This window comes from Phalangium opilio, unplaced genomic scaffold (assembly GCF_054372755.1).
Source record: "Phalangium opilio isolate 3A_F unplaced genomic scaffold, DU_Popi_V2 ptg000082l_1, whole genome shotgun sequence".
In the NCBI taxonomy this organism is placed as follows: Eukaryota; Metazoa; Arthropoda; class Arachnida; order Opiliones; family Phalangiidae; genus Phalangium; species Phalangium opilio.
This window is the reverse complement of record NW_028324189.1, coordinates 9,378,253-9,405,508: the sequence shown is the minus strand read 5'-3', so window position 1 is coordinate 9,405,508 and position 27,256 is coordinate 9,378,253. Positions and strand designations below refer to the sequence as shown.

General features: G+C 36.7%; 2 protein-coding genes across 2 annotated transcripts; one reads left to right on the top strand and one right to left on the bottom strand.

The window, feature by feature from the left end:
• The first annotated feature begins 17,425 nt into the window (after positions 1–17,425).
• ND-19 (NADH dehydrogenase [ubiquinone] 1 alpha subcomplex subunit 8) lies at positions 17,426–18,319 on the top strand. The gene is made up of 3 exons (XM_089848392.1): positions 17,426–17,650; positions 17,742–17,917; positions 17,989–18,319. Exons 1-3 carry the CDS (start codon positions 17,522–17,524, stop codon positions 18,206–18,208), a joined length of 525 nt encoding a protein of 174 aa, XP_089704518.1. The 5' UTR covers positions 17,426–17,521; the 3' UTR covers positions 18,209–18,319.
• A 1,717-nt stretch (positions 18,320–20,036) lies between these two features.
• On the bottom strand, positions 20,037–22,168 carry LOC149651468 (uncharacterized). Its single transcript, XM_089847215.1, has 7 exons — positions 21,984–22,168; positions 21,690–21,915; positions 21,418–21,630; positions 21,267–21,346; positions 21,024–21,209; positions 20,489–20,962; positions 20,037–20,282 (listed from the first exon to the last, which is right to left on the bottom strand). Exons 1-7 carry the CDS (start codon positions 22,092–22,094, stop codon positions 20,037–20,039), a joined length of 1,536 nt encoding a protein of 511 aa, XP_089703341.1. The 5' UTR covers positions 22,095–22,168.
• Between the last annotated feature and the right edge of the window lie 5,088 nt (positions 22,169–27,256).

Genomic DNA, 27,256 nt, shown 5'->3' with positions numbered 1-27,256 from the left:
CATTAAGCTAAACCAGTTTCGTTCCTTTTAAGAAATAATAATATAAAAAATACCAGTATTCTACAATTAATGTCTTAATTAGTACAAATTCATTTATGGGTTGGTGCAGTTAACGTTTAATGATTATTCAAGGAAAATGTTTTGTAAACAAACAAACTTAAGCCTTTCTCTGTAGTATGACAATTGTTTTTGTCCAACTATTTTTAATAATGCTTGGTTTGTTTTGATAACGAATTCATTAGCGGTTACGGTTTGACATTTAAATTAGATTTTTTTCGTACCTTAATTAGATTTAATTATATGGAGTATATTAAATATATAGGATGTTTCAAAAATGGGGTGATCAATTTTGAGTCAAAAATGTTGTAACGTCTGTGACATTTTTGCTCTAAGGGACACCTTGATTAGAGACATGAACCCTTAATTAACATCATGTAGGCATCCAATCAGAGAGTTTGTATATGCCTTCTTAACCCTTTCCTATTGGTTTGTCTTTATCTCTTCATTTAATCAGCAAATGAGATTAAGTTTTTAAATTAAAGGAAAATCGTTGATTGAGATTTAGTTGGACAAATTAGAGAAAGGAAAACGCATGCACGTGCGTGAAGTGGATTTTGGCGGGATTAAGTTTAGCAACCGTGGATTGAAAGTAAACGACGTAATACAACCATCATGCCATGCGCGTGTCCAATTCGCGAGACGTGACGTGATGCGCGAGCTACGTCTTCTCTCGATCTTTTTGCGATTGATTGAAATAGCTGAAAACGTTCAACGCTTACGGAATAAATGACTTAAAAGTCAAGCCATCTCCAGAAACATAAAAAAGAGTAAAAAAATTAGAAACATTTTGATGGGGTGAAAACCCCAAAGGTATATTGAAAGAAAATGAAATACCTATTGCCACAAGCTTGTATTCGTAATTTGGGAGCAAGCAATCAATGGGGGATGAAGGAAAAAGGTTCCTAAAGGGGGTGATAGATGATGACTTAATTTTAAGTTTATACCTTATCGAATTTTTAATGAGCGATTGAAGTTTCGAGATGAAAACCCCAAAGAAAACCGGAATTGTATGTTGAACTTGTTTGTCTCTACACGGCAGGGTTTGAATGGCATTTAAAATTAATTTAGTAAGCCTAAAATCTCGTTGCGTCCTAAGCCTAATTTCGATTCGGTTTCAATTTAAGGAAGTTGAGCCTATTTATCGGTTAAGCCAAGGCCTAATTGAGTTAAAAATATATTTCGTTTACGTCAATGAATATTTGCAATTGCATTTAAAAAGATAAAATTTACTTATACGTCTAACACTTTCGTTAAACCTAATTTTAATTAATGATTATGAGTTAATATCAGTCCTAAATTATATATATATATTGTGTAAAGATTAATAGTTAATTTTTTCGTTATAATATAATCCTTAAGAGTGTGGAATTACACTTAGTAATTAAAACAATAAAAACAAACTTAAATTTTACGGTTTTTAAAACGCTTAAACTTTATATTAGATTCCCAAAAATAAATAAATATAGAAACACCGTGGAAAGGATCGCATTAAATTGATAAAATCAGATAGCACTAAACTCGGGGTTTCCAAGAATCTTTAAAAGAAGTAAATTTCAAAGTTATAATACCGAAAGTGATATATCTTTTTCTTACTCTATTGCTGGTATCATACCGCCTATCGTAAAAATAAGAGAAGATAGGCTAGAATTGTAGAGGCTTTTTCTTGAGTCTTGTCTTAGCACTTAATTTTCGACTAAAGATAGCCATAAGCGCTGGAATCAACCGATAAAAACCCCACCCCTAACATTAAGTTTAAGTTCAAAAGAAATAAACTGAAATCCACATCGAGATACTGTCTATACGAAAAATTGGACCCAAAATGTTACCCCCATTTAAACGGGAATCAAATACATTCAAAGTTCCCAATTCCAATTTGGGGGAAAAGGGTTTTGCACCATCTCAAATCAAAGCCCTTATTACTGTATAAAAAACCGTCAAAAACTCGAATGACCAGATATCTTGGTTTGGTATGTTTAAAAAAAATACCAGATTAAAAAATAGTTTCTAAAGGTTTGAAATGCCTCAAGAAATCTACGACCACTCAAACGGTTAAAATTGTTTTTACGGTCTGTACATGATATAACTTACAATTTCTTTTTATGTTCTTTTTTTTAGTTTCTGGCATACGCGTGTGCTAATGCTAGCACAGTTATAAGGGTAAATTTAAAACTAAATAACTTTATTATCCAAATGCAAAAAAAACACACCATAAGGTTCTTACTTATCTCTGGGATATATTCATATTGAAGCGTTTTAGACTTGGTGATTTTTCATTGATTGGAAGATTGAATTAGGCTTAGTAATATTAATTCACTTAGACCGATTATATATCAGGTCAAAGTTTGAATTGGGCTTAGTAATATTGTTGGTTAAACGCGGAGATTACACTTTGTAATATTGCTGGTTAAATGCTGGGATTAGGCTTAGAAATATTGTTGGTTAAATGCTGGGATTAGACTTAGTAATATTGTTGGTTAAATGCTGGGACTTGGCTTAGTAATATTGTTGGTTATTTTTCATTGATTGGAAGATTGAATTAGGCTTAGTAATATTAATTCACTTAGACCGATTATATATCAGGTCAAAGTTTGAATTGGGCTTAGTAATATTGTTGGTTAAACGCGGAGATTACACTTTGTAATATTGCTGGTTAAATGCTGGGATTAGGCTTAGAAATATTGTTGGTTAAATGCTGGGATTAGACTTAGTAATATTGTTGGTTAAATGCTGGGACTTGGCTTAGTAATATTGTTGGTTAAATGCTGGGACTTGGCTTAGTAATATTGTTGGTTAAATGCTGGGACTTGGCTCAGTAATATTGCTGGTTAAATGCCGGGACTTGGCTTAGCAATATTATTGGTAAAAGTTTGAATTAGGCTTAGTTAAACTTTATACTGTAGACCATTCAATCACTTTCATTAAACACCCCTCGCAGTCTTTGCAGATAGGCCTAAATTGAAATGCCCAGTTTATCAAAGAATATCCGACGATGTTTCAATTAACTCCTTAACTTCACTCCAATCAACCATCGCCCTTGGCTACTTTTATTGAGATGTTATAATTATCTTTAATTAAAATTTTAATGGGAAATCAATGCTTGGAAGAAAAATTTATACATATAAAACCGTGAATATATTAAACACGCTTGAATGATTTTCTTTCAAATTATTTGGCGTTTGTGAAGAAGTATAGGTTGAAAAACAACCTCATTAAATCTGAAATTAAATTACCATACTTTTTCACTTCAAAACTGACAAACTACGTTACGCTTCAGTGATAATTCGATAAACCTATATATATAAAAGGATTAGTGTATATATTAATTATTTATTAGTTTATTTAACTAATTGGATAATTTCATTGATAAGTTAGTTGCACCAAAAAAATAAAAAAATAAAGTTTTCACCATTTCCGAACGAAACCCAAGAAATATTTTAACGACATTAAATTTTTAAGGTTTGGGAGGATCAAGAAATTTTAACGATTACAGGCGCTTATCTTATGTAAGGGGGAATTCCGTCAGGGCTATAGTGAGATTAGCCCTAATTTATTGGACACTTATTCGATACGGTTGGAAGTTAGTCGCGTCACATATTATGGCACCAACAAAACATACCCCGTGACCGACACACTCACACCACACCACACTAGATTTTATTTTTTAAATACAACTTCAACGTCAATTTCACTAAATTATTAAATCAGGGGATTTTAAAACGTCACACCCTAGAAGCCAAATAATAAAAATTAATCAAGGATTTTAGGGTGGTGGTACTGTATAAATTTTAATTTTAGAATAGGTCTAAGTATTTCTTTATAGATTTGTATACCCTTAGCTAAGCCTAATTTTAGGCGGTTTTTTTTCCTAATTAGGCTTAAGAATTTGTTTTCGTTTGGATAAGAAAAAGTGCTTTCAAATTAAGATTTCATTAGCCTAAGTTTAAACTATTAAAAATTAGCCTGAACAGCTTTGGACAATTAAACTATTTCAAATTAGGCTTGAGTGGGACAGTTGAAAATTTGCTAAACCTTGCTATATTTAAACTATTTCAAATTAGTCTTGAGTGGGACAGTTGAAAATTTGCTAAACCTTGCTATATTTAAACTATTTCAAATTAGGCTTGAGTGGGACAGTTGAAAATTTGCTAAACCTTGCTATATTTAAACTATTTCAAATTAGGCTTGAGTGGGACAGTTGAAAATTTGCTAAACCTTGCTATATTTAAACTATTTCAAATTAGGCTTGAGTGGGACAGTTGAAAATTTGCTAAACCTTGCTATATTTAAACTATTTCAAATTAGGCTTGAGTGGGACAGTTGAAAAATTGCTAAACCTTGCTATATTTAAACTATTTCAAATTAGGCTTAACGGCTTGAGTGGGACAGTTGAAAATTTGCTAAACCTTGCTATATTTAAACTATTTCAAATTAGTCTTGAGTGGGACAGTTGAAAATTTGCTAAACCTTGCTATATTTAAACTATTTCAAATTAGGCTTGAGTGGGACAGTTGAAAAATTGCTAAACCTTGCTATATTTAAACTATTTCAAATTAGGCTTAACGGCTTGAGTGGGACAGTTGAAAATTTGCTAAACCTTGCTATATTTAAACTATTTCAAATTAGGCTTAACAGCTTTGTGGGACAATTCAAAATTTGCTAAGCCTAGCTACAATTAAACTATTTCAAATTAGGCTTAACCGTATTTATTTAGAAGAAAACGCTTTTCAAATGAAAAAGAAAAGCAACATTCATTGCATTTATTCATAGAAACCCTTAATATTTAATTGCATGAACTAGAAGTTAATTAATTCGAAGTAATATTAAAACTCATCATTAAAGAAGTAGTCCCAAATCTTTCGGCATCCCTGTGAACAAAATCCAGTTTGTATATATTTTTTTTTAAAACTTTCTCGATGAAGACATTATAAGTATCATTAAGGCCTCTCTCTCTCTCTCTTGGAGCGTACGAGGGAAAATATTGTAAGGAGGGTCGAATACTTTAAGAAAAACAACCTTGAAAAATGTTCTCTAACATCATCTAGATGCGTGAGAGTGTTAGGCCCCACGGACAGAATATTTATAATACTTAAAAAGATTTTAAGATTAACATATTAAAAAATTAAGGCGTTGTTTTTTTTTTCTTCTTCTTAAATCTTGAATGTCAACTATACAAAGTTGAATGTACCCTTTTAAATTAAAATTAGATTAAATTAATTAACGTTTAAAATTGAAAGTAGTGCGAACCAGACTCTTTCGATTGGAATTCGGCGACATACTCTAAAGTGTCATTTGGTATTAAATCTCTTGGTAGACAACGAACCTAAGCTACCGCTGTAGCTCCCTAACTTTTATTTTTTTTTAAACCGGTTTTTTTTTTATTTATTTTATTCCTCTGAATTTAACTTCGTATAGACGTAAAATAAAATTTAGTGTTTTTTTTTAAATTCAATTTAAATATGAAAAGGGAGCCAATGTTTACAGCGCAAGAAGGTAAAAAACAAACAATCCTACAAATAAAATTGATGAAGGAGAAGGTAAATTTTGAATTTCTATTTTGATAACTTGGGAGAAGTATGGACTTGTGAAGAGTGGTCAAATAATTAACAAAATGGACAGAATGTAGTGTAGTGTAAGACTTGACTTAGGGAAAGCGGGCTTAAATAAGACCCTATAATGGTTTTAAATGTATTGCATCAAATACCCTAAATTGAAGACAAAGTTCGCTTAGGGGGTAAAAGTTTCCTCAATTTTTTTTTAAGTCCTATGATACTCATTTCATGATATCATACCTAAGAAGTTAGCGGCAAGATTCGTCCATGGATATTAGAAATAACAAGTAAAATTTATATCTACTACTCATTGATGACGACATTTTCGTTGGATTTTCGAAGGATATGACGTCAACATTTTGTTGATTAAACCAGATAGACTAATCAGTCAAAGTCTCGGAGATTCTAAAATCACGTGACTCAGGATTGATAGACAGGATATGACGTCATAGTTGAGAAAATGACGCAAAACAAAACATTCGGTGAAAATTAACTGCCTTGAATTTTGGGAGTGAGTCTAATCAGAAACGATTTCTAGTTTATTAGGGAGCTTTATCTCCAGTCCAAACGTAGGTCCGGAGTTAATCCCCGCCTCTAAATTACAACCAGCATCTCATTGGTTCTTGAAAACTCACGTCAGCGCGACGCGAATGACGAAAATTACGTATTTTCCGATTGAGGAGAGGCGAAATAGCCCGGCCTCCTTTTACGTCCCCCCCCTTGTATTTTGAAAGGTGGACTGGGACTATGGTTCGCGAATACTTAGGATCTTTTACCTTCTCCCTAATAAACTAAATATCGCTTCTTGGTCTAATGTTTTAGGTGCTACTACCCCTTTAATCTTGGTTTGCAATCATGATCTTCAGGGTTAATGATATTTGAAATATCTATGTAATGTATGGTCCAGGTAAGCTTTTTCTATGGCGTCTTCTCCCCGTTGGTGCGGTTTGTGGCCCTCGGGCGGGCGAGCGAGAGAAGTTCGCGGCATAACCGTCGATTATAAGCTATGCCGTCCCGCGTTTGTTATGGTAATTGAGATTCGGGCTCCGGGACTTAAGGCGGGATAGTAATTTCGCCCTTCTCTCCCCGATCATAAAGTAGACATCTCAATCAAGTTGCCTGCCGAAGAACTTAGATGATGAAGAAGAAAAAAAAAACTGCACGCAGGTGGGAATCTCTTCGCCACCCAAGGTCTTTTACAGCTGCTAAAAGAAATGCCTCTTTTTCAGGTCCGTGGCGTCGAATAACTAAGGTGGCCTAACGCTTTTTTTACCAACATGTATCCTCCGGAGGTATAACCTCGATCAACGACGCCATTTTATTTTATCCATCGCAGGCAGTGTGGCCCATCGCGGGTTTTTTATATACTTTTACCATCTTTTAAATCCCCTGGAATGGTTTTTGAATCTCAAGAGGTTTTGATTTGAGCTTCAGTGGAAGGCAGGCGATATTTTGGATCCAAAACTTCCCTGGGTTCTAACTTAAGCCATGAAGGGATTTGGATATGTAAACATAGTTTTGAAGCTAATGTCTACTTTATGTTCAAAGTCAAGCCTTCTCTATTCAGACCCCTTAAAAATCAAGCCATCACTTTGATATTTCCCGAGCTATAACTTTTAATCTAATTGGCCGATTTTGGATTTGTAAAGACAGTTTTAAAGCTTGTAAAGTCTACTTTAAGATGGACGTTTCAGATACAAAATCAGTTCATAATTTCTTTCCCTAGAGGTCTAAGAGTGTAGTCAATATGTTCGAAACCCTAGCTATGAAAATCGAACCATCACTTAAATATTCCCTGGGTTGTAACTCGTGATCTAATTAGTCAATTTTTGAAGATCGCAATGTCTACTTTAAGACAGTTGTTTCAATTCTAAAATCGGTACGTAACATCATTGAGAAAATCTATCGACAATTGTTTTTAAAATGCCTTGTCTCTCTTGTTAATTTCACCGAGGTCTTCCTGGCGATTATGTATCGAGTACGCCCCTTTTTTAGGCACAGAGAAAGATGCGAATCCTGTGATAATATGAAAATCCCCACCTTTTACTTTTTTAACCAAGAGATGAGGCGCTCGTTGACTTCGTTTAAAACGGGCCGGGGGAATCATTCTATCTTACTGGCAGTGTTGAAACTCAAAATGAGGCAAGAAATTGGCTCTGATTTCTGTAAAAATATAATTTAAATTTTTTTTCTCCTTTATTGGGTGGTGGCTTTAGAGTAGAGTTCTCAAGTAGCCGAGGAATTTTCACACCCTTAGGCCGTTTGAGAGGGGTGATATTTGTTAGGTCTTATTGTACAAACGAATATAGCGTAGGGCTACTTTGTAGTAAATTCCATCATAGATAAAAACATAAGGTATGTTTCATAAGTATAACGTCGTAATGCTAGAGACTTACAGCAGAGAGCTAGTACGAGAACGAAAAGCGAGAATTGAAGTCCTACACTCGGTTAATTTTGCAGGACTTCCATCTTCCTATTCAGCCCGTACTAAGCCTTTGACAGTGCCTCACCAGGCGTCGCTTTACGAGAATCTATGACCTGCGTCATTTCATGACAAGCTTCAGTTTGTAACCACTGACACACTTATGGCCAACATATTTTATAAACTTATGATAAAAGTAAAAAGTAGTATTTGACGAATGGAAATAATTTATGGAAATTTTGGTTCAAGTGTCAGTCAGATCTTTGTGTTTTAACTTTTTCCTTTTCAAATCAAGTTCGTTATACCCGGTTTGTTGAGGTCAAGTTTAACCTCGTATATCTCTCTATCAATGTTCAATCGTTTTGAATGATTGGCTAGTAATTGTAATTCTCAAGACAGTACGTGATTCCGAAAAAGATGGCTCACATCTATATCTATCTGACTCACATTTTTAGTTCAACTAGGTTTTTTTCCTTTCTTTCTTTCTTTCTTTGACTGTTAAACTGATAAAGTCATTATAAAGGGCTTATTGCTTTTTAATATCCCCAGGACTAGATAGAACCTTTCTTACTCAAAACGATCGTTAAGAATATTGTAGACGAAAGGTATACCGTCATTTCCCCCTTGAAACTCCTCTATTTATTAAAGGGAATGTGAAACGTGATTTTAGTTGCTTTCATAAAACTCGCCGGAACATTTTTAAAGTAGCGAAATAGGCCTAAAAGATCTGAAATTAATTTGACCATGAGAGTTTTAGTTTTCTTTTTTTTTTTCCTCAGGATCCGACCGGCTTTCTTATTGGCCTAATTTTAGCCAACCAAAGAATGGAACGCGAAATGAGGCCTAATAACGGTAAACCATGGATGAAGGATGCGCGTGAGGAAATTTGTTTTCACGCTATAGGATCGGCAACTCCCTATCTCGAACGACAGAATATTCTGTATATACTCTGTTACAACGTCGGTTGTCAGCACGCCCAAAGCTATTTCTCTATGTAACGTAGCTTTGTACGTGCTGTCAAGAGACAAAAAACTTCAGGATCTTCAGGATTTAAAATATCCGCGAGTTTTTTTAGCTCGAGTGCACGGACCTCTAGACCTTAGTTTCAAATGCGTGTAGTAGACTGTATGCAATTTCACACCTATTTGAAACTAAGGTCTAGAGGTCCGTGCACTCGAGCTAAAAAACTCGCGGATATTTTAAATCCTGAAGATCCTGAAGTTTTTTGTCTCTTGACAGCACGTACAAAGCTACGTTACATAGAGAAATAGCTTTGCGCGTGCTGACAACCGACGTTGTAACAGAGTGTATACAGAATAAGCTGTCGCTCGAGATAGGGAGTTGCCTATCCTGTAGAGTGAAAACAAATTTCCTCACGCGCATCCTTCATCCATGGGTAAACTACGAAAATCGGTTGAATTCCAACGTTCGCAGTGTCCTATTGTTTTTACTATCCCTTTGGTACGCAGCCATGATTTCCTGTGAAGTAAGAGAAAAAAATTACACGTTTCTTTTGCTAAAAAACACAGAAATATTTCAGGGGTGTTTTGAAAGAAAAAAACAATTCCGACGAAATGTTGCAATTTCCAGTTTAAATAGGCGCCGCTGTCACTCTTAAAATAAAGGCCTAAAAGAGATGCCGAAATGTGTGAAGAAAAAAATTTCAACGTCTTTGTTTTTTATGAGGAAAATAGGCTTAAGAAAGGCGGAGTTGTAGATGGGGTTTTTTTTATTTCTTTTCAAAACTTACTTAACTCGGTGTGGTATTGGCGGGAACTTCATGGTGGTATAATAGCGCGCGCGGAGGGTCACTTTGCTTTATGTATTCCATAAAATATGACTTTCACGAGGGGGTGGAAAGAATCCGGATGAAGTTAACTTAAAAGTTAAGCCTAACTCGGGCCTAACGTAGTACAACAGACTGAGAATACGATGGGTACGTAGTTAAGGTATTAGTTTGAGATTCGTTCGTACTCGTGAATTTGTGAATCCTTGGTTTACCTATGGTAAGTACTGATTGCGAGGCGAATATGACTTATGAGGGAACATCTGCATTAATATTAAGCCTAATTTAGGCCTAACGGTAAAACACTCTACTAATTTGCGAGCTCCATCTCGTGAAATACTAATTATAAAACGGTCCAATCACTTTATTTATGATCTCGTACAGTACGTCACCGAATTTGAACTATTTTTGTGAAAAATATAGGAACACCTTAGGTCTAGGATAAAAAGCAGTCACTCTTACTCTATCCCGATGGATACGGAGTTTGAGTTCCGTTCACACTACAGTGAAATTTATATTAATAGATAATTTGTGCTAAAAATAACGAAGCCGTAGGTGTGAACTTGGCCAGTGCTCAATCAAAGTGGAGTAAAGCTTTCTTTCCGTCACTGACACTCTCGTTGCATTGTAGCCTGTCCTTGAGATTGCGTTAGGCCTAACGTAAGACTTTTAACTATATGCTTTTTCTTTCCAAGTTTTTGGGAAGATAATAAACTCGTAGCGTGGGATGGGTCTGTGGAAAACGAGGTAGTCAAGACTCGGTAACGTTAGAAATACGCCTCGGAATCGAATTAGAAACCAGATCGTGAGGTCTCCGCCTAACCTCCCCCATACCTCGTGTACCACCATTGCCTGCTCTGTATAACTTATCTTATATAATAGGTGAAAAACTTTTGTGGGTGGCTTTAAGGTAATTTACTTTTTTTTTTCCATCCTCGGAAACCTAGACAAAGATCAGAATGTCTCTATTCAAAAGGGCATAGCGTGATGCCTTTACAAATTTCATATTTTAGGGCCCTTTTTCTTCTTTTGATCAGGGTTAATAGAAAGAGGTGGTTGAGGAACGAATAATGAACCTTGTAAAAATAGACATATTCCTTAGGAGTAAAAAGGGTAATAGCGCCAAAAAAACAAACACGATAAATATTGTTCGAAAAGAAAATATTGTTTTACGATAACTTTTTTTCAATTTCATGTTTTAAACTTATTCCAATACATCATCAGGCTACGAGCTTTTATTCGCTATATTTGGACAAAATGTAATACACATAAACACATGCTAGAGCTAAAACCCGCTACCGTACGCAAAGTTTGGAAATTATCTCGAAAAAAGGCACTTTAGCTAGAGATGCTATCAAATCCGTAACAGATCAAATTTAGCACGGTTTTTATTGCGATCCGATTTTTGGCTTCACGCGATTTATTTCGGAGTTTCTTTATTAACCGTGCTAAATTTCAGGCGTTTTTGTCTATATACCCCAACAGCGCGAACGAGTGTGTATGTATACATACGAACCATTTTGTCTGTTAAAAATCTCTCTCGCAATCTTACCTTAATAATTATAACCAACCGAAGGTTACGGGGGAAATAAAAAAATGTTCTCTATTATTTAAGGACCATCTCCGCGATGCCACCATCGAAAATCTACTAAGAATGTATAAGTATATAATTTAATAGACTCAATAAGTCTTCAATTCTGCTAGGTCGTACCTACTCTTTCTCTGGGTCGTTGCGTCACTTGTTTGCCAATCGAGAGCTTTCAGATGGGATAGTAGTACGTCACACCCTCCCAAGTCTTATCGCTGTTCTGGTAGCCATATTGGGTGGTCTCAGCTTCATTCCTGCTTTAAACCCACCAATATGACAGAGTAAAGTATGTCACAAGACTCAGCTCCTCCTCCAACTGAAAGCTCTCTATTGACCAGAGAAGCAAACAGTACAGGGGGCGGGGTCTCCTTCGCGCCAAGAGGCAACGCCAGATGGAGCCCGAGTTCACAACACGCGGGATTGGGGGCTGGCAGACACGCTTCATGCTTCTAGCGCGTGCTTCTTGGCGCCATTGAAATAAACCCAGACGGTGGGTAACCTCCTCCGCCTCTGTTGTGTTTGCTTCGCTTCTGGAACTAAGGGACTGATACTTATGTGGATTAGAAGTCATATACTTATGATGGTAAGCGTTATGTTATAAAAATGATTCCGCTGAAGCAGTTATCGGCACTTCAGAGACGTAGAGAGGCTAGCTTCTAGCCAAATGGCTTAATCTTCGTAAGACCACCAAATGCGTCATGCTTTCCCACCATACTTTAACCCCCCACAATTCTCTTGGATGAAGAAAAAATACATTCGCTCTCCCATGATTTTCACGTTTTACTTAAGGAATTTTCAACCACCATGGCATGGCATGGATGGCGTGAGGGGCTTTTTAGTCGAAAAATTTAGCAGAAAGTTGGTTGGACTTTTAAGGGGGGATTCGGCTCGTTTTTCGGCGCCTACAGGCGATAGTAATGATGAGTTAATAAGGAATTGGATGTATGCTTTATACTTATTTTTGGTACTTGGTAGCATTGTCAACGTTAGGGCGACACTGTTATTTAATTTGTCCTGGTGTTGGAAGTTAGGTTGACTTTAAAGTATAACCCGAGGGAATTTGACTATGGCGCCGTTTTTGTCACCGTTTTGCAAACTTGGCGTATAGACCCAAGCGCCTCTTTTGGTGTCATTCCTCACTTGGGGTAATGGTAAACACTTAAAAGGAAAATGAAATGGACGGACATATTTTTTATTTTTTTCATCGATTTAGACTATTGAAGGAATATTAAAATCGCAATTAAAACTTCGAAAGGATCTTTAACCAATTAGGGGCTGCAACAGCACGTGACCTTTCAGCACAGCTTAAACGCCTCGTGGTGTAAAATTTAAAAATGCACGTGCTGTTCATCAAAAATGAGCGTTAAGCTTAAAACGTCAACTTTATAAACTTTGGAAAGTTGTGTAAAATTAACGGACAAGTTTTTTATCTTTTGGTTATCTGGCCATTTCCTTTAACATTAAGGATGGATTCTGGGAAGTTCTTGGTGATGATGGAAGTAAACCAATGAAGCTGAAGGTGGGATGAATTGTGAGCCTAAAGTTTTCGTTAGTGTCGTTTGTTATTATCACAATGAAAGGTACCAAATACGCTTGATTTTAATGAACCCTAAATGATATCATAGGCCCAAAACACTCTTAAAAATCCCACTATGTGGAAGGAAAATATTTATTTATCATCTAATAAACATTCACCTAAAAAAAGTTGATAACGGACCCGGCTGGGTTCGTTTCAAAAACATAAAAACAAGTTTTGATACGCGTTGAAAAAAATCTAGTTTAATATGTTTCTTTCCTTAAAAAAAAGGAACGGACGAGTCCCTAATGCACCAATGGTGGCAGGCCAACTTGATATTAATGAAGATTTGCTTAAGCCCTCCCTGGTTGGAAATGTTAGACCCTCCTCTGTAGGTAGCCACCAAATATGCAAATATACCTCCGTGGGGGACCCCCTACTCTCAAAGTTAAGTAACAGAAAAGACCATTAACTTTAACTTAAATAAAATAGCTCGCCGAAAAGGTTTTAAGCCTCGGTTTTTATCTACATCTCTAGGATGTAATAATAAATGGACCGCCAAAATAGTAGCGCCGTTGGCCATAAGACTTTTAATGGAAATGTCATCTTGGTATCAGCGAAAATTCGCTTCTTTTAGCTATTAATCTTATTATTGGGGGAGACTCTTTTTTTATACCGTATTTATTTTCTATGACGCTAAAAACCATTTTCGAGCTTTTTTTCCCGCCTTGCAACGTTCCAAAATTAGCGAAGCCCGGTACTTTAAAGTGGTGGTAAAATGATTAGCTAACCCTAAATCGTGCCTAATCAAGAACTTGAATGTGCGTGGCACGTGACTCTTCAAACGAAATGTCGAAATTAGGGTTAAGATTGTTAAGCCTAATTCTGAAATTGAATCGTATAATTTATCGAATCACGATTCTGTGAATAAGACAGTTCCAATTTCGTTCTCCCTTTGGTTCTTGGATTGATTATCGACCTTAACCCTAATCCTTCTCTATATCCTATGGGGATGCTGTCGAAAATCCTCCAGCCACTTGCGAGAAATCTCAATCAATTGCTCTGGGATAAGTTTGGTGGCGGGATTTTTTCCTTTGATGAGACAAGCCAATTAAGTCAACTTTTTTTCGATCCGATCCAACTTAATTTCGATGTAATTTTCGCCTTATACTATCGAGGAATACGCCCATAGAGATCTTCAATCAGAATTTTGTTTAAAATAGGCTTAACAAAGTAGGCTTGGGTAAATTACATTTCCAAACGTTAGGTCAATTAGGCTTAGCGAAAATGGCTTATAATTTCTTGAAAAACAAGTTGGGAAAACCAAAATATTACCTCTCCGAGTCAAGAGGTCTACTACTACAAACTTATTTACCTAGATATGGAATTATTTCACTTTTTTGAAGTAAAAGTTTACGAAATATTGAAGCAGTATTCCAAACATAGTGAATGTACAGTAAAGCAGACGACATTTTATATCCAAATCTTTTACACATGGAAATCAGTCAATGGGGAAAAGAACAGGAAATGAAGTCTACGCTTCAGCTGTTTACCGTATATTCTGATAGCTACATTCACAACTGGTTTGCAGTGTAAACACTATCGTCTCGTCTCACCTCAACAATATTCTTAATTTGCCAACATGAATGTTAACGTTAAATAACACCAAAGCTAAATTGTAGCTAGACGCTCTAATAGTCAATACGCACCATAAAGGGAATAATAAGTCTGTACCTACTACCCGTTTACCACAAGCCCTTTTACTAATCTAATTGCCACCATCTTTTCTTCTATTTTAAAATCTTAACCTGATTATTTAAGAGTGTATTTAACTTTCGGCTCACTCTGAACCGTTAATGTCTCTTCATTTCAGAGACGAAAATCAAAGCCAAAAGTTTACTTCACCTCAGGCCTCAATTATTTACTCTTTGTTTCACTAAGCCTATTGCGGATAATGCGCGCTTGTTGTACACGCCGGAGTCTAGGTCTTAGTTTTCTTCATGAAATCACTAAACCAAGGATTATTCTATATACAGTTGTAGTATAGCTTAAGTAATATATAAACAGCCATTTCAAATAACAATATTAAAAAAAATCTTTGGAATATCAAAATGAAACAGAGCTTTAAAGCTACAAAAGTACTAAATGCATCATAATTACGAAAAATACTTCCACATATTCACTTTATATTATGGAAAAAGGGAATATTAAGGTTCTGTAGGATTCCTTTACACATCAAAACAAAACGAACTTCTAACGCAGCGCACTACTGTAACAACGGACGGACACACACAGACAAAAGCATAGACTGCTTTTTAACTCTTTCCGTATTAATTTTGAATTGAGAAACAAGATTATCTTAAATATTGAAATGAATATAATTAATATTTAATATTTTCTTCGCTAGTTATTCGCCTTATTGAACGTTACATCGTTTTAAAAAAGAACAATTAAACATTCTTGAGAGACTTGACTAATATTGGCGTTTGAAATGAAGCATACGCCGGTTGCTTCGCCTTATTCAAATAGGTAGTATATAAGGGTGTCGAACTACAGTTAAAAGCAAGAACAACCGCAATTGCGAAAACCTATCGTGGACAACCCACCATAGGGAGGCTAGACGTTTCTCGTAACCCTAGCTGATCGCCGCGAATGTCTTAAACCAAACGATGACGATGGAGTAGAAGCCAGGTGTGCAGACTGGTGTCCATGTGGGATGGACAAAAACAAAGACCAGAAGATGGTGGTGTAGAAGCCAGGTGTACAGACTGGTGTCCAAGTGGGATGGACAAAGACCAGAAGATGGTGGTGATTAGAAGCCAGTATGTACAGACCGGTGTCCATGTGGGATGGACGAAGACCAAAAGATGGTGGTGATTAGAAGCTAGTATGTACAGACTGGTGTCCAAGTGGAATGGACGAGGACCAGAAGATAATGGTGATTAGAAGGCAGTATGTACAGTTTGGTGTCCGTGTGCGATGGACAAAGACCAGAAGATGGTGGTGTGAGAACTCAAGTAGAGGAGCTATTTCCGTGACTGTGAATGCAGTTCGGAAATGGCGAACACGTTTGCTCCGATTTGGAAATTGCGAACGCGGTCACGTGGGTGTAACAACAGACACACAAACACACACACAAACAAACACACCCACAAACAAACAAACAAACAGACACACACGATCGTTACAGAACCTCTCCGTGACATACGTCACTCGGAGAGGTAAAAACCGCTGTCGCACGCTGTTTACGCGCGAAAAACAACCGTATGCTAATCTAATTGTTGTTTAATAACCGTTTCAACTTCCCCAAACTCAAATTAAAGCGTAACTTCAAAATACTAGTAGGTCTAGAGAGTTTAACGATTAACCTTCGTTCGCCTTAAAAATGTTTTCCTTTAGAAAGTTTACGCCACATTAAGTCATTACGCGCGCAAAAAAAGTCTTCTAGACTTTCGTTAAAATAACACGTATTAAACATGGGAAATATTATTACCTAGGTTGGGGAAAAAATAGGGCTTTTGACGCAGACCTATTATTGCCTACTATCACCTCGTGATCAGCTCTACCCATTTCATACCTATGTGTATACTTTCAGTCTGTAAACATTCGGGTTTAAGCTTAACGACTCGTAGAGAGAAGAGCGACAGAGAATAACGCGCCTAATTTACTCTTGAACAAAACCCGGATAGAGCCATTGACTGTCGTCAAATTCCATTAGTGCCCCGCTATTACAAATACCTAAAAGTCGTTTTATACAATTTAATGGCTCGTAACCAATGTTTGTACAAGGTTAGGCTTAAAGATGCTATTCTTTGGTTGGCATATTTAGGCCTAAAATTGAGTATTGCGTGGGCCGCGATGCTACGAGGCCTATTCTCTCGTGGTGCACGTTTTGATTCGAGATAAACGTAATTTAACCCCCGGTTTAGGGTAAAAACACGAGAAAAAAACTCTTAAATTATTATATAAGATATCCTCCCATCTTTTTTGAGGTTTAAAACGTTAAAACGATTTATAGATAAACGAAATTAGTTGCGGAGCAGCGCTTGGCCGGCGGAATTTCGCCCCTATTTCGCCGATGAAAGAGCAAATTATGGACGCTCTAATAGCAGGCTTTTTAAAGATGACTTTACGTAATTACCCGTCCCAATCTCTTGTCCCACGTCATTAAATCTTAACAGCGCTGTATCTCCCCCCACAAAGTAAAAAAAAGTACACGATCCTATTAAAGATCTTAGGCGGATAACCTTTTACGGCATTTTTAGCTCATTTTGAAAATTAATTACGAACCAGTTCTCTCGCATACAACGCGAAAACTTTTGGTTCACTTGTTTTACTAACTTAAATTTCGCGGAATATATTTGGCGGGAATATTTCCCGGGAAAACTGCCATCTGCCCAGAAATGTAGCACCAATTTTACCCGCAATAGATGGCGCCACCCCCTTTGAATTTGTTGATAGAAATCAACGTCCAGAAGGTCTTAGAACTGAACTGATCTAAACCAAGTTCTGTCCCCCTAGGCTAGCAGCCGATTCTTCGCGGTTGGGAGATTATTCTTGCAGATTTTCTAATTAAAAAAAAGTTTATTTGCATTAAATAATGCCTATAACGGAAAATTTTATTATACCATCTCGCGAGGAGTTAACTGTGCAAGAAATAAACTTATCAACACCGTCATTAAAAGCCGGTGCATATTATTTTGGCAAGCAATGCGAAGAGCAAAGTAAAGTAAGCGCTAAGCCTTGGTCTTTAACCTTCAGAACATTTTGAGTTTTTAATTACAATGACTCAAAAAGCGACAAAATTTACTTGTTATTAGGAATTTATGTTATGCAAAACTGAGGAACTTGACCCCAGAAAATGTTTACCTTATGGGAAAGAGGTAACATCGTGTGCCCTGGATTTTTTCCAAAAGGTCAAGGGGTCTTGCAGGGACTCTTTTGAGGCATATGCTCACTGTTTAGAGTTTAGCAGTGGTGATATGAATATACGAAAGTAAGAGTTATAGTTTACATAATTTAGCGATGTATTTGTAAGTACATATTTGGGTTTTTGCTTCACTATAGATGTCGAAAGACACAAGCTGCTTTTGATATGTGTATGAATGAGAAACTGGGCTTTGAAAGACCAGAGATCGGGTATTTTGGCTTACCAAAAGTTCATGTTACTAATAGACCCAAACCAGAGCATTTCCCTCAAGAACCTGCTGTAACAATTCCGCAATTGCCGGATGATTATCCCAGGGAAAAACCTGTGGGTCAATCTAGATTTTTCTTTTTTAATTAAAACAATGTATGTTATATTATATATGATTGTAAAATCTACAAAAAATAGATAAGAATATAGATTTGGTGAAGAAATAAATAAATTATGCATAGCTTTTGTTTTAAAAGTTTATTGCAAAGTTTCATTATTTAATTTTATTTTTGAGCACTGGTTCATAAAATTGGGATGAAAAAATTTAAAAATGGTTTTTTTTATTTTTGTGCAAACATTTGACTAAGACCTAGGTAAAAAAAATGTTCCAGGTTGGTATAAATAATTACGTATATTTATTTATAACATTTTTAAAAACAATATTACCCCAATTATATTATTATTAGGGGTGTGCGGGTACCCGATACCCGAAGATTACCCGTTCGGGTATCGGGTCGGGTACCCGCCCCGATACCCGAAAATGAATTTTCCAACTATTCGAAACTACTCGGGTAGTAAAAATAATCCCCCCCATTACCCGTGACAAGCTGAAACTGGTTATTCGCGGGTAGAAAAATAGGAATCAGAAGTGAAAGGGGACCACCCATTGTCCAGTTTAGAAAGAATTCAAATTTTAAGAATGACGAAATTCCATGAAACACTGTTTCAATGTGAAATTTAGTTCACATAAGGTATGCGTTCTGTGGTAGTTTCATTCTGAGACAGACTAGAATCACCGCACGCAACGCGACACACCTATATATTGCCAGTATTCTGTGTTGAAATAAGACTAAGGGTTAAGAAAGTGAAAGCGGAACCAGAAGTTAAAGAAAGCATCAAAAAGAAAGAAACTGAGAAAGAGCATACATTGAATAACACAGGATTGAGATATAACTGTAAGAAGTGTACTAAAGGGAATTTTTGAAGGAAATATCAATTTATTTAAGCCTAATTACCCGAATACCAGGCAAAAAATTTTGGGTACCCACCCCTGATAAATATTCGTCTAACTTTTAATACCCGACTATTACCCGACAACCATTTTCGGCTAAGCCTAATTACCCGAATACCCGACAAAAATTCGGGTACCCGCCCCGATACCCGATAACAGTATTTTTGATTACCCGAACCCGATTCGAAATTGAAAAATCACTACCCGCACACCCCTAATTATTATTTTAAAGCTATCTAAGTTAAATCCAGATGTTAATTATTAATCTCACAGAGATTATAACTCTAACATCAGTTTCTTTATGTTATAGTCTTCAATGAATTATATTTGTGGGCTAAAATTATTGGTGTGGTAAATTTTTGGGTTTTTTTCTTATTGACTAGTAGACTTTCCTATAAAACATCGAAATCTAATTATAAATCTATAAATATAAATAATCTTGCTTAAATTGAGACCTATTTTATGAAATTTTGGGCCCGTTTTCAACGTTACCTGCACGTTTAAGGCTTATTTATTGTTTTATAAATATATAAAAAAATCTCTCTTCATGACTAAAACCAGAAGTGAGATGAGGCCAGAAGTACTGAGCTAACCACATTCTTCACTTGGCGAAAGTGAATATTCTTGATAACACACCAACGGTTGGCCCTCTAGTGGCGGTTTCAGAATTTCCCCTCCAAAACGTGAGACGCTCGTGGCGGTAGACGGCTGAACTAGATTCAAGCAGAGGCGTCCCTGTTTCGCGGCTTTAGGTTGAGGGGAAGGGGGTAGGAAATGTTTTTGGAACTCGACCAATTTTTTTCTCTTGAGTGTAGGCGCGATGGAAGCGGCATAAAATCCTCAAATTTGTTCACTAGTGCCAGGATCTACTATCAATGCTAGAGCCCTTCACTTCTAGTCTCATCTCACTTCTGCTAAAACCAGTAATTTTTTTTTTTTTTTGAAGTTTTTGGGTAATTTTTCTGGTCACATTTGGTATTGTTGAGATAGGGGTTGTTCTTGGGGAATTGTGGGTTGACTTGTGTCAGTTTTATTGAAGTTATTGATAAGTTGGAAGACGTAGATGTATTTTTCATTCAGGAGCATTCTCCTTTTGAACAAGGTATCCTGTTGAGTTTCTAATCGAGCTTTTTCCAAGTGTAAATTTTGCACTTCGTGTTGTAAAGTGTAGATTTGGTCTAGCTTTCTTTTACGGCAATTTTGAGCAGCTACCTGCGATTAATTTTTGGGAATAATTAATTAAAATTTAAGGAAACAATCAACTGTAAAAAAAAAAAAATTAATCAAGGTAGGTTTAGATCAGAGTATTTCAGTGTGAACATAGCTACTTGGGTTACATTTTTATAGTTCCTTATATTGTAGTGCGAACTTAGCCAAGTATTTATAAAAATGTTTACGTGTACTTGTAAGAAATTCACCTTATTCTTTCCTCTCCTCCTAATATCCCTGATAAGTGACAATTGAGGGTCCGTCAACTCGAACTTTGACAACTTCTCGTTGAATTCATCAATGGGTAGGGAGATAATTTCGTACGTTGTTAATGGTATCTTTAACTCTTTGGCCCTTTTCTCGTCCTTCGAGACACGATCGTCACTTTTACACGACCCTGTCCTCGAATCCGAGTCCTCTGACATGTCTTCGTGAAATACAGTCGGGTAGTAACTAGATCCTGATGGAAACTGAAAGTTCGTGGCGCTCGCGAGATCGCGTGAAGAATTGCCCGCCGTTTCAGGCGTACCATAAGTGATAGTTCTGTTAACCGTGTTAAGTAGATGAAGTTCATTGGGGTAAGAGTACTGTTGAGATGTTTCTCCGACGGAACTACGTTGATAATGAGATTCTGGAATATATGTGGTGTGGTCGTACTGTTCTCTTGTAGTTTCAACTTTGTCCTGTTGACAAATGAATTTAGTTCGATTCTGAATCGGAATATTCTGCTTTATAAGTCCTCACCTCCTCTAAGTCATATGGACGTCCTTTACCATAAAACTTGTATTTCTTTTGAACGGAGGAGATGGTCTGTCCTGTTGAGGCGTTGTAAGTACTCGCGTCACCGCAAGTACCACTACCGTCGTCTTTTCTGGTGTTGTCTATGTTGATGTAAATATTATCACCACCCATTGGAAATTCGGCACCAATCTGTTTGTAAATGTCACACTTAAAACACCACTGTCGTTAAGGATGGTACTTACTTACCAAAGAGTCGCTTCGATGTTCCTCACCATCTCTCGACGGTGCGTTTATGCTCTGCATTTTATAGTAATTACTCGTCGTACCTACGAATTCGAAAGAAACCATAACCTCAGTAACCTTTTAACCATTTTTTGAGTTTTGTATCATAACCTACCGTCATTTTGTTTGCAAACTTCCAATAAGTCACTTTCACCGCCCAGAAATTCGTTAAACAAGAACTCTCCATTGCTGTTAACCATAGTTGAATTATTGGGTAAGATGCTTTGACATACGTCACTCAGCCTCGAATCTTGTACTTGTCCCATTGCGTTGCAATTTTCCATTGACGCCAAAGACATTGCGACCGCCTTACCAACATTAGTTGTCCCTGATAAACCAACCCAAACATTTTACTCTAGTTTTATAAATAATTAAGAAACAACTTACCGTAATGCTCCAAGTTATTGTAACCGTACGCTGTCTGAACTTCCGTATAAGCTGGATAATAATCTTGCGTTGGGGTTGTTAAGGTGCCATCCGTCTTTGGTTGAAGTACTTGCGACGTATTGGGTACGCAAGGAGCGTAGGGATTCCCGAAAGACGCTGTATTTGTAACTCCCGTATAACTAACCGTGAAATCTTGCACGGCACCCATTGTTTCAGACTCGGTAATCTAATCGCAATCGTATCAAAAGGTTAGATATGTCACGTAATTAATAGAAATTTGACTTAACTACTTACTGGTAATTGTACAAAAGAAGTTGAAGTCTGTCCTTGATCCGGTGAGACCATATATCGGTAACCATTAACCCAATTACCATCACCTCGGTTTAAACTTACTGTTGAAGCCATGCACCGCTTTAATTACGGGTAATTACCTCTAGTAATTCTGAAAAGAAATAGTAAAAAATAATCAGAACACACGTGGGGAAGCACATTGCTTTCGTGTAATAAATATTAAGTTTATAAACAAATTAGAATATATAGATAAATATTTTCAAGAATAAAAACTAGGTTTTATTACAGATTAGATAATGTTGTGATTGGGAATTATCATCAGAATTACGCCCCAAGTTTTTGCTACCTTCGTCTTGAACGGCATATCTTGATCAGTTCTTTTTCACCTATATAGTTTTCGTATCGTCTATGAAGTGTATTATGTGTTTCGTCATAAATAACCGTGAACAAAGCGTACTGTGTAAGAATTTCATATTTTGTGCCAATCCCCTAGCTCTCTCTCCCTCCCTTTCTAGGTGTAGGGATTTTTAGTTAATCAGTTTTCACGGCGTTGCCCGTGTAATTTGTGACCTATTGCGGTGACACGCGCGATGCCGGAGATATACTAACTGTAGCTAGGGTGTGAAAAGAAATTCGTTATTTTTCGATACCTAAAGTAACTAAATACTAGGGGCTAGCTTCCCATTGCCATTATAGAAATTATTACCAATTGATTATGACTTCTAAAAGGAAGTTTGATTCGAGGGACGAATCACTAATCATACCAAAAAAATCTAATTAAATACAGCAATAATTCATCCCGAGGGACTAATCACTCCCGGAATCTCTGAACACCGATTACGAATTTAGGTTTTCGTGTGCTAAAACTTTTGTACTGGATGTTGGTAACCAATATACCATAATATTATAATTAATACATATTTTAATCATCCCAAGTTATTTGCATATTGGTTTAATTACGTCTCATTTCGCCTAGTTTTGCAATAATGTTATTGCGCTATTGTCGGAATATCTTTTGAAGTATTGGTAGGGCGGAGAACGGAAACTGTATACGCATGGTACTTGAAAACACGGAAGCTCGCTTGTAATGTGTATAAATTTCAAAGATGCATGAGAACCGTGTCCAAGTATAAAATATGTTTTTGGTGGGAACGTCTACATGCGGCTATGGTATGGGCCCGGAAAGGCACCACCATCCCTATTGTACCATCGGAGTTCAATAAACTTGTCAAAAAATTGTTATAAATCCAAAAATTATACGGTCTTAACCCACCCCAGAAATATGTATTTGTGAGAGTGAAGGGGTTATACGCGTTTCGTCATAAATGCATTATTATGTTTATTACCGACTTCATGAGGGAAGTTTACGGAGTTCCATGACTTGTGGATTTCTATGAAATACCACGTTCTTTAAGAGTACAATTTAGTACTTGGGGTTAAAGAACTCTTTGGGATGGTACAGTAAAAGAAACACATCGGTACTTATCCTCGACTTGCAAAGCTACCTATACTTATTCATTATAGGGTTATGGTAAAACCAGGGATAGATTTAATTTTAGAAGTAGGAATAGAGAACGGTTAGTATTTACTTCAGTCCGACTCGTAGCCCAGTATAAAGCCCCTCCCTCCAACACGTAACGAAGAGTTTAAATTATCTTATTGGCTGACTTAAACTACGTTTTGATGACGTTGCTGACGGGGACGGCGAAAAATACGTAATTCCTTTTTACCTCTGTCGCTATGACCCGCCTCTTCTTTCATACCCCTCCGTCCCGTGAAAGGGGGTCCTAGACATTGACGCGCGCCCACATTACTCTGTTCTCCATTCCTACTTCTAAAATTAAATCTATCCCTGGTAAAACCTAAACCTCTCAATACATCCGTCATCAACGGGACAAAACCTCGACGAAAATACAGTAAAATAAACGTTTTAGTAATATACGACGATGCAACGGTATTATATATCTAATACAGATGTAAAACAATAGTGTTCCATTTATTTTTGATATATCCTCGATATTATATATTTATTTTAAAACAAAACAAAAGAAACGAAGGCCTGATTCCCAATCGGAACTACGCTCAGTTAATCACAACCATGGGATTGATATTCTATAGTTCCAACCCAATATAGTCCCAGCCGCCACTTACGCAATGAAAACTTATATCTAATTAATATGCGTACGTATTTCACTATGCAAAATAAAAATATATATATTTAATTCTATCATTGTTTCTATTTAGAACATCACTTTCCCGTTTGCCGTTCGATTCCGGTCTCAATTTTGATTATATATTTAAGCTTATCTAACATCTAATGGCGCTTCAAGTCAAGTCCCCGTTCGTTCGAAGGACTGTATATGCTAGGACATGCCGTTACTGTAAACAATCTCTTCGAAGATGGGTTACATTGGTGGTCCCTCCCTTGATGTATGGCGTGTTAGATGAACTGGAACTAGGCGCGCGACGCCCATGGCACTTAAGCGATAAATTAAAAATCTATCTTTTTAACGCGTGTCTAGAATGGGGAATAGACCTTAAAGAGATTTATAACACTCTTTGTTTTTAAGTACATTCCTATTATCACGAATTTTTGATCAAATTTAAGTCAAGGATGTTCACGAAGCACGTGGTTGTTGCCAATTAACGGTATATACTGATGTTCTCAAACAAGGAAAACATAGAAGCGACAAGGGGAATCTTTGTTTTTCCATCTAATTTTGGGTGAAAGGTTTTCTAGATGTGTGTCTAGACGTCTACCTGAATCATGGTGACGTCAATCAAGAGATAAGTATCATCGTGTTACCACAAACATTTCATGTGTCGCTTCTATCTTTTTCCAGCAGAATGTTTAGGAAAAACCTAGGACCCGAGAACATTGATAGATAGAATAGGGACTTGGCAAATCGGGCATAGCTCCACCCCTGTCGCCATTCTGGTGTTCCTTTTTTGCCTAGTAGAAACTATTTCAGACATTTTGGTATCTTTTCTAGCATAAGTAAAAGCTAGAGTGATGTTGCATGACGTAGTACTGCCAATTCCCTATTGGTTGGCGTTCAACCACAGTTTCCGGTTTCATCACATTACCGCCATATTGGCAAGCTTACGAGTCGACTAAGTGAAAAATGTATGAGATCATGGAAACCTAGTATAGTTATTACGTTCTCAAGTCTTATTTGGGTTCTAACAAAAATTTCGTGCCAACTCATAGACTTCCGTATGATAATTATTATATTTTAATATGTAGTAATAATCCTTAATTTAAGCCCTATTTGAAATCTATGACGCGATCTTGATTTTTGACCAGATAAGGTTAAGACATTTCAATAATGGATGCATTCATTATCAAACCTGGTTCCCGCGTATTTGGTTCTTTTTAGACCCCAGAAGCTAGGACCAACAAAGTTTCCAGCTATTCCATCTAAATACTAAAAGTGCAAACGATAATACTGTTTGAACGATACTGAATAGTTAAAAAAATTGGCCGAAAACTTGTACAGTTTGCACTTTAAATTAGTTACTTTTCAATTAGTCAAATACTTGTAGGTGCTAGACCTAATTTGAATATGAAAATTGATAAGATAGTATGATTTTTCCTCGATTTTTTTCTCTCGACATACTTGAAGAATCTAGCGTCTACCAGCAATAGACGGTTCCGTACGCGTATTTCGGTCAGTTTATTAGAGTTATCCAGAACTTGGCGAGAAACATAATCACGTAGAAAGTTTTATGGACCTTTAGGCAACAAAGACGCCATTTTGACGAGGCGCAACTAACCGATAAGAATAGCTTCTCTTAAATAATATACAGACTATAATTCGGGTTGTCATGGAGTACTGTATAACCCGGGTCAGGGAATTATCAAGTTAATTTTGGCTTTAAAGATGATGGCCGAAACTTAATTGCAATCAAGAATCAGGAAATCTATCTCAACCCTTTGACGCATGCAGTCACCGCCGCGAGAAATATTATCGTATACAGCCCTTACCTCAAGATAACGTTTCGCCACACAAGCACAACTCTTAAAGTACTTGTCGTCTCGTTAATCCCTGGACAGTGGTCATTCACATAAACTTATTCAGATGCTATATCTGCATGCAAAGGAAGAAGACGGGTCTCGGTATTTAGTATATCGGGATGAAACTTTTCTGGCAGCCCGAATATCGCGAAGCGTAAATGGAATATGATTCACATCCCATCGAAGTAGCTTAATGATATGCGACCGGTGCCGTGTTACAAATAGACGACCGGGAAAAACAACACGTACGCAATTCCCTCCTAAAATATTTCTAACACTACGGACTTCAATCATATTGAAATACATTTTTTCCGAGAGGTATACAACATGTTACCCTCGTCCGAAAATGGGGAAAACTTAAGAATTCCCAAGTATTATCCGTTAGTTACTTGTCGACCCGTTCATTGCAAATGAATTTAAGTATTTATTAAGCTAGTCTCTCTTTTTCTAAATCATCTAGAAAACTCATTTACACCAACTCATCGTTATAGTGGTGTTTTTAGCGTTGAATTACAAGTCTAATAAAGCGGATGAATTTACAGAATTCTAGATCCTCACATGATGTAAACGAAATGAACTTACCTCTTTTAGATATTCCTCCTTTAATGAATAAGTGCTTTTAATGAAAAGACTAGCTAGATATTGTCTTTAAATCTAGCTCGTAGTTGTTCATGCAATGGTGTACTTTTGGTGTATCCCGCCCTTATTGATGTCTTGTCGCGTGTCTTGGGTCCCTGGTTTGATTTTTAAGTACTGTTCCTAAACCGTCTTGGTTGGTCGATTGAAGAATTTCAAAATGTGTCGTTTACGAAGTCAGAAGTAAGCTACGCCCTTCTAGGTTTGCTTTCTTTATTTCTACTCCTGGCTAAGGTGCGAAACGATCTAGCCCTCTTATGGGAGGGGATTTTGATGTGTGTTTGTATGTACTGAACTGACGTAATGCTATTGCTACCGGGTTTCTAGTAGATTTTGATATGATTTAGTAAGTTCCACCGGAAGTTAGGTAGGTGAGAATGATTTGTTTTTGAACGGGTTTGTTTAAGAAGCCGCTTGGAGCTAGTTGTGATAAGCCAACTTGTCCTGCTGAGCGGCGTAAGGGCTCTTGTCTCTGATTGTAGCTTTGTTAATTAAAAGTTACTAATTATGTTTCGTAAGCTAAACCCTGGTAATTTTAAAAGTCATGGGCGAACTTTTCCTCAGTTAGAACACTAGCCATTCCAATTGAAACTCAATATTAATTGAAAGCGTACTAATGTTT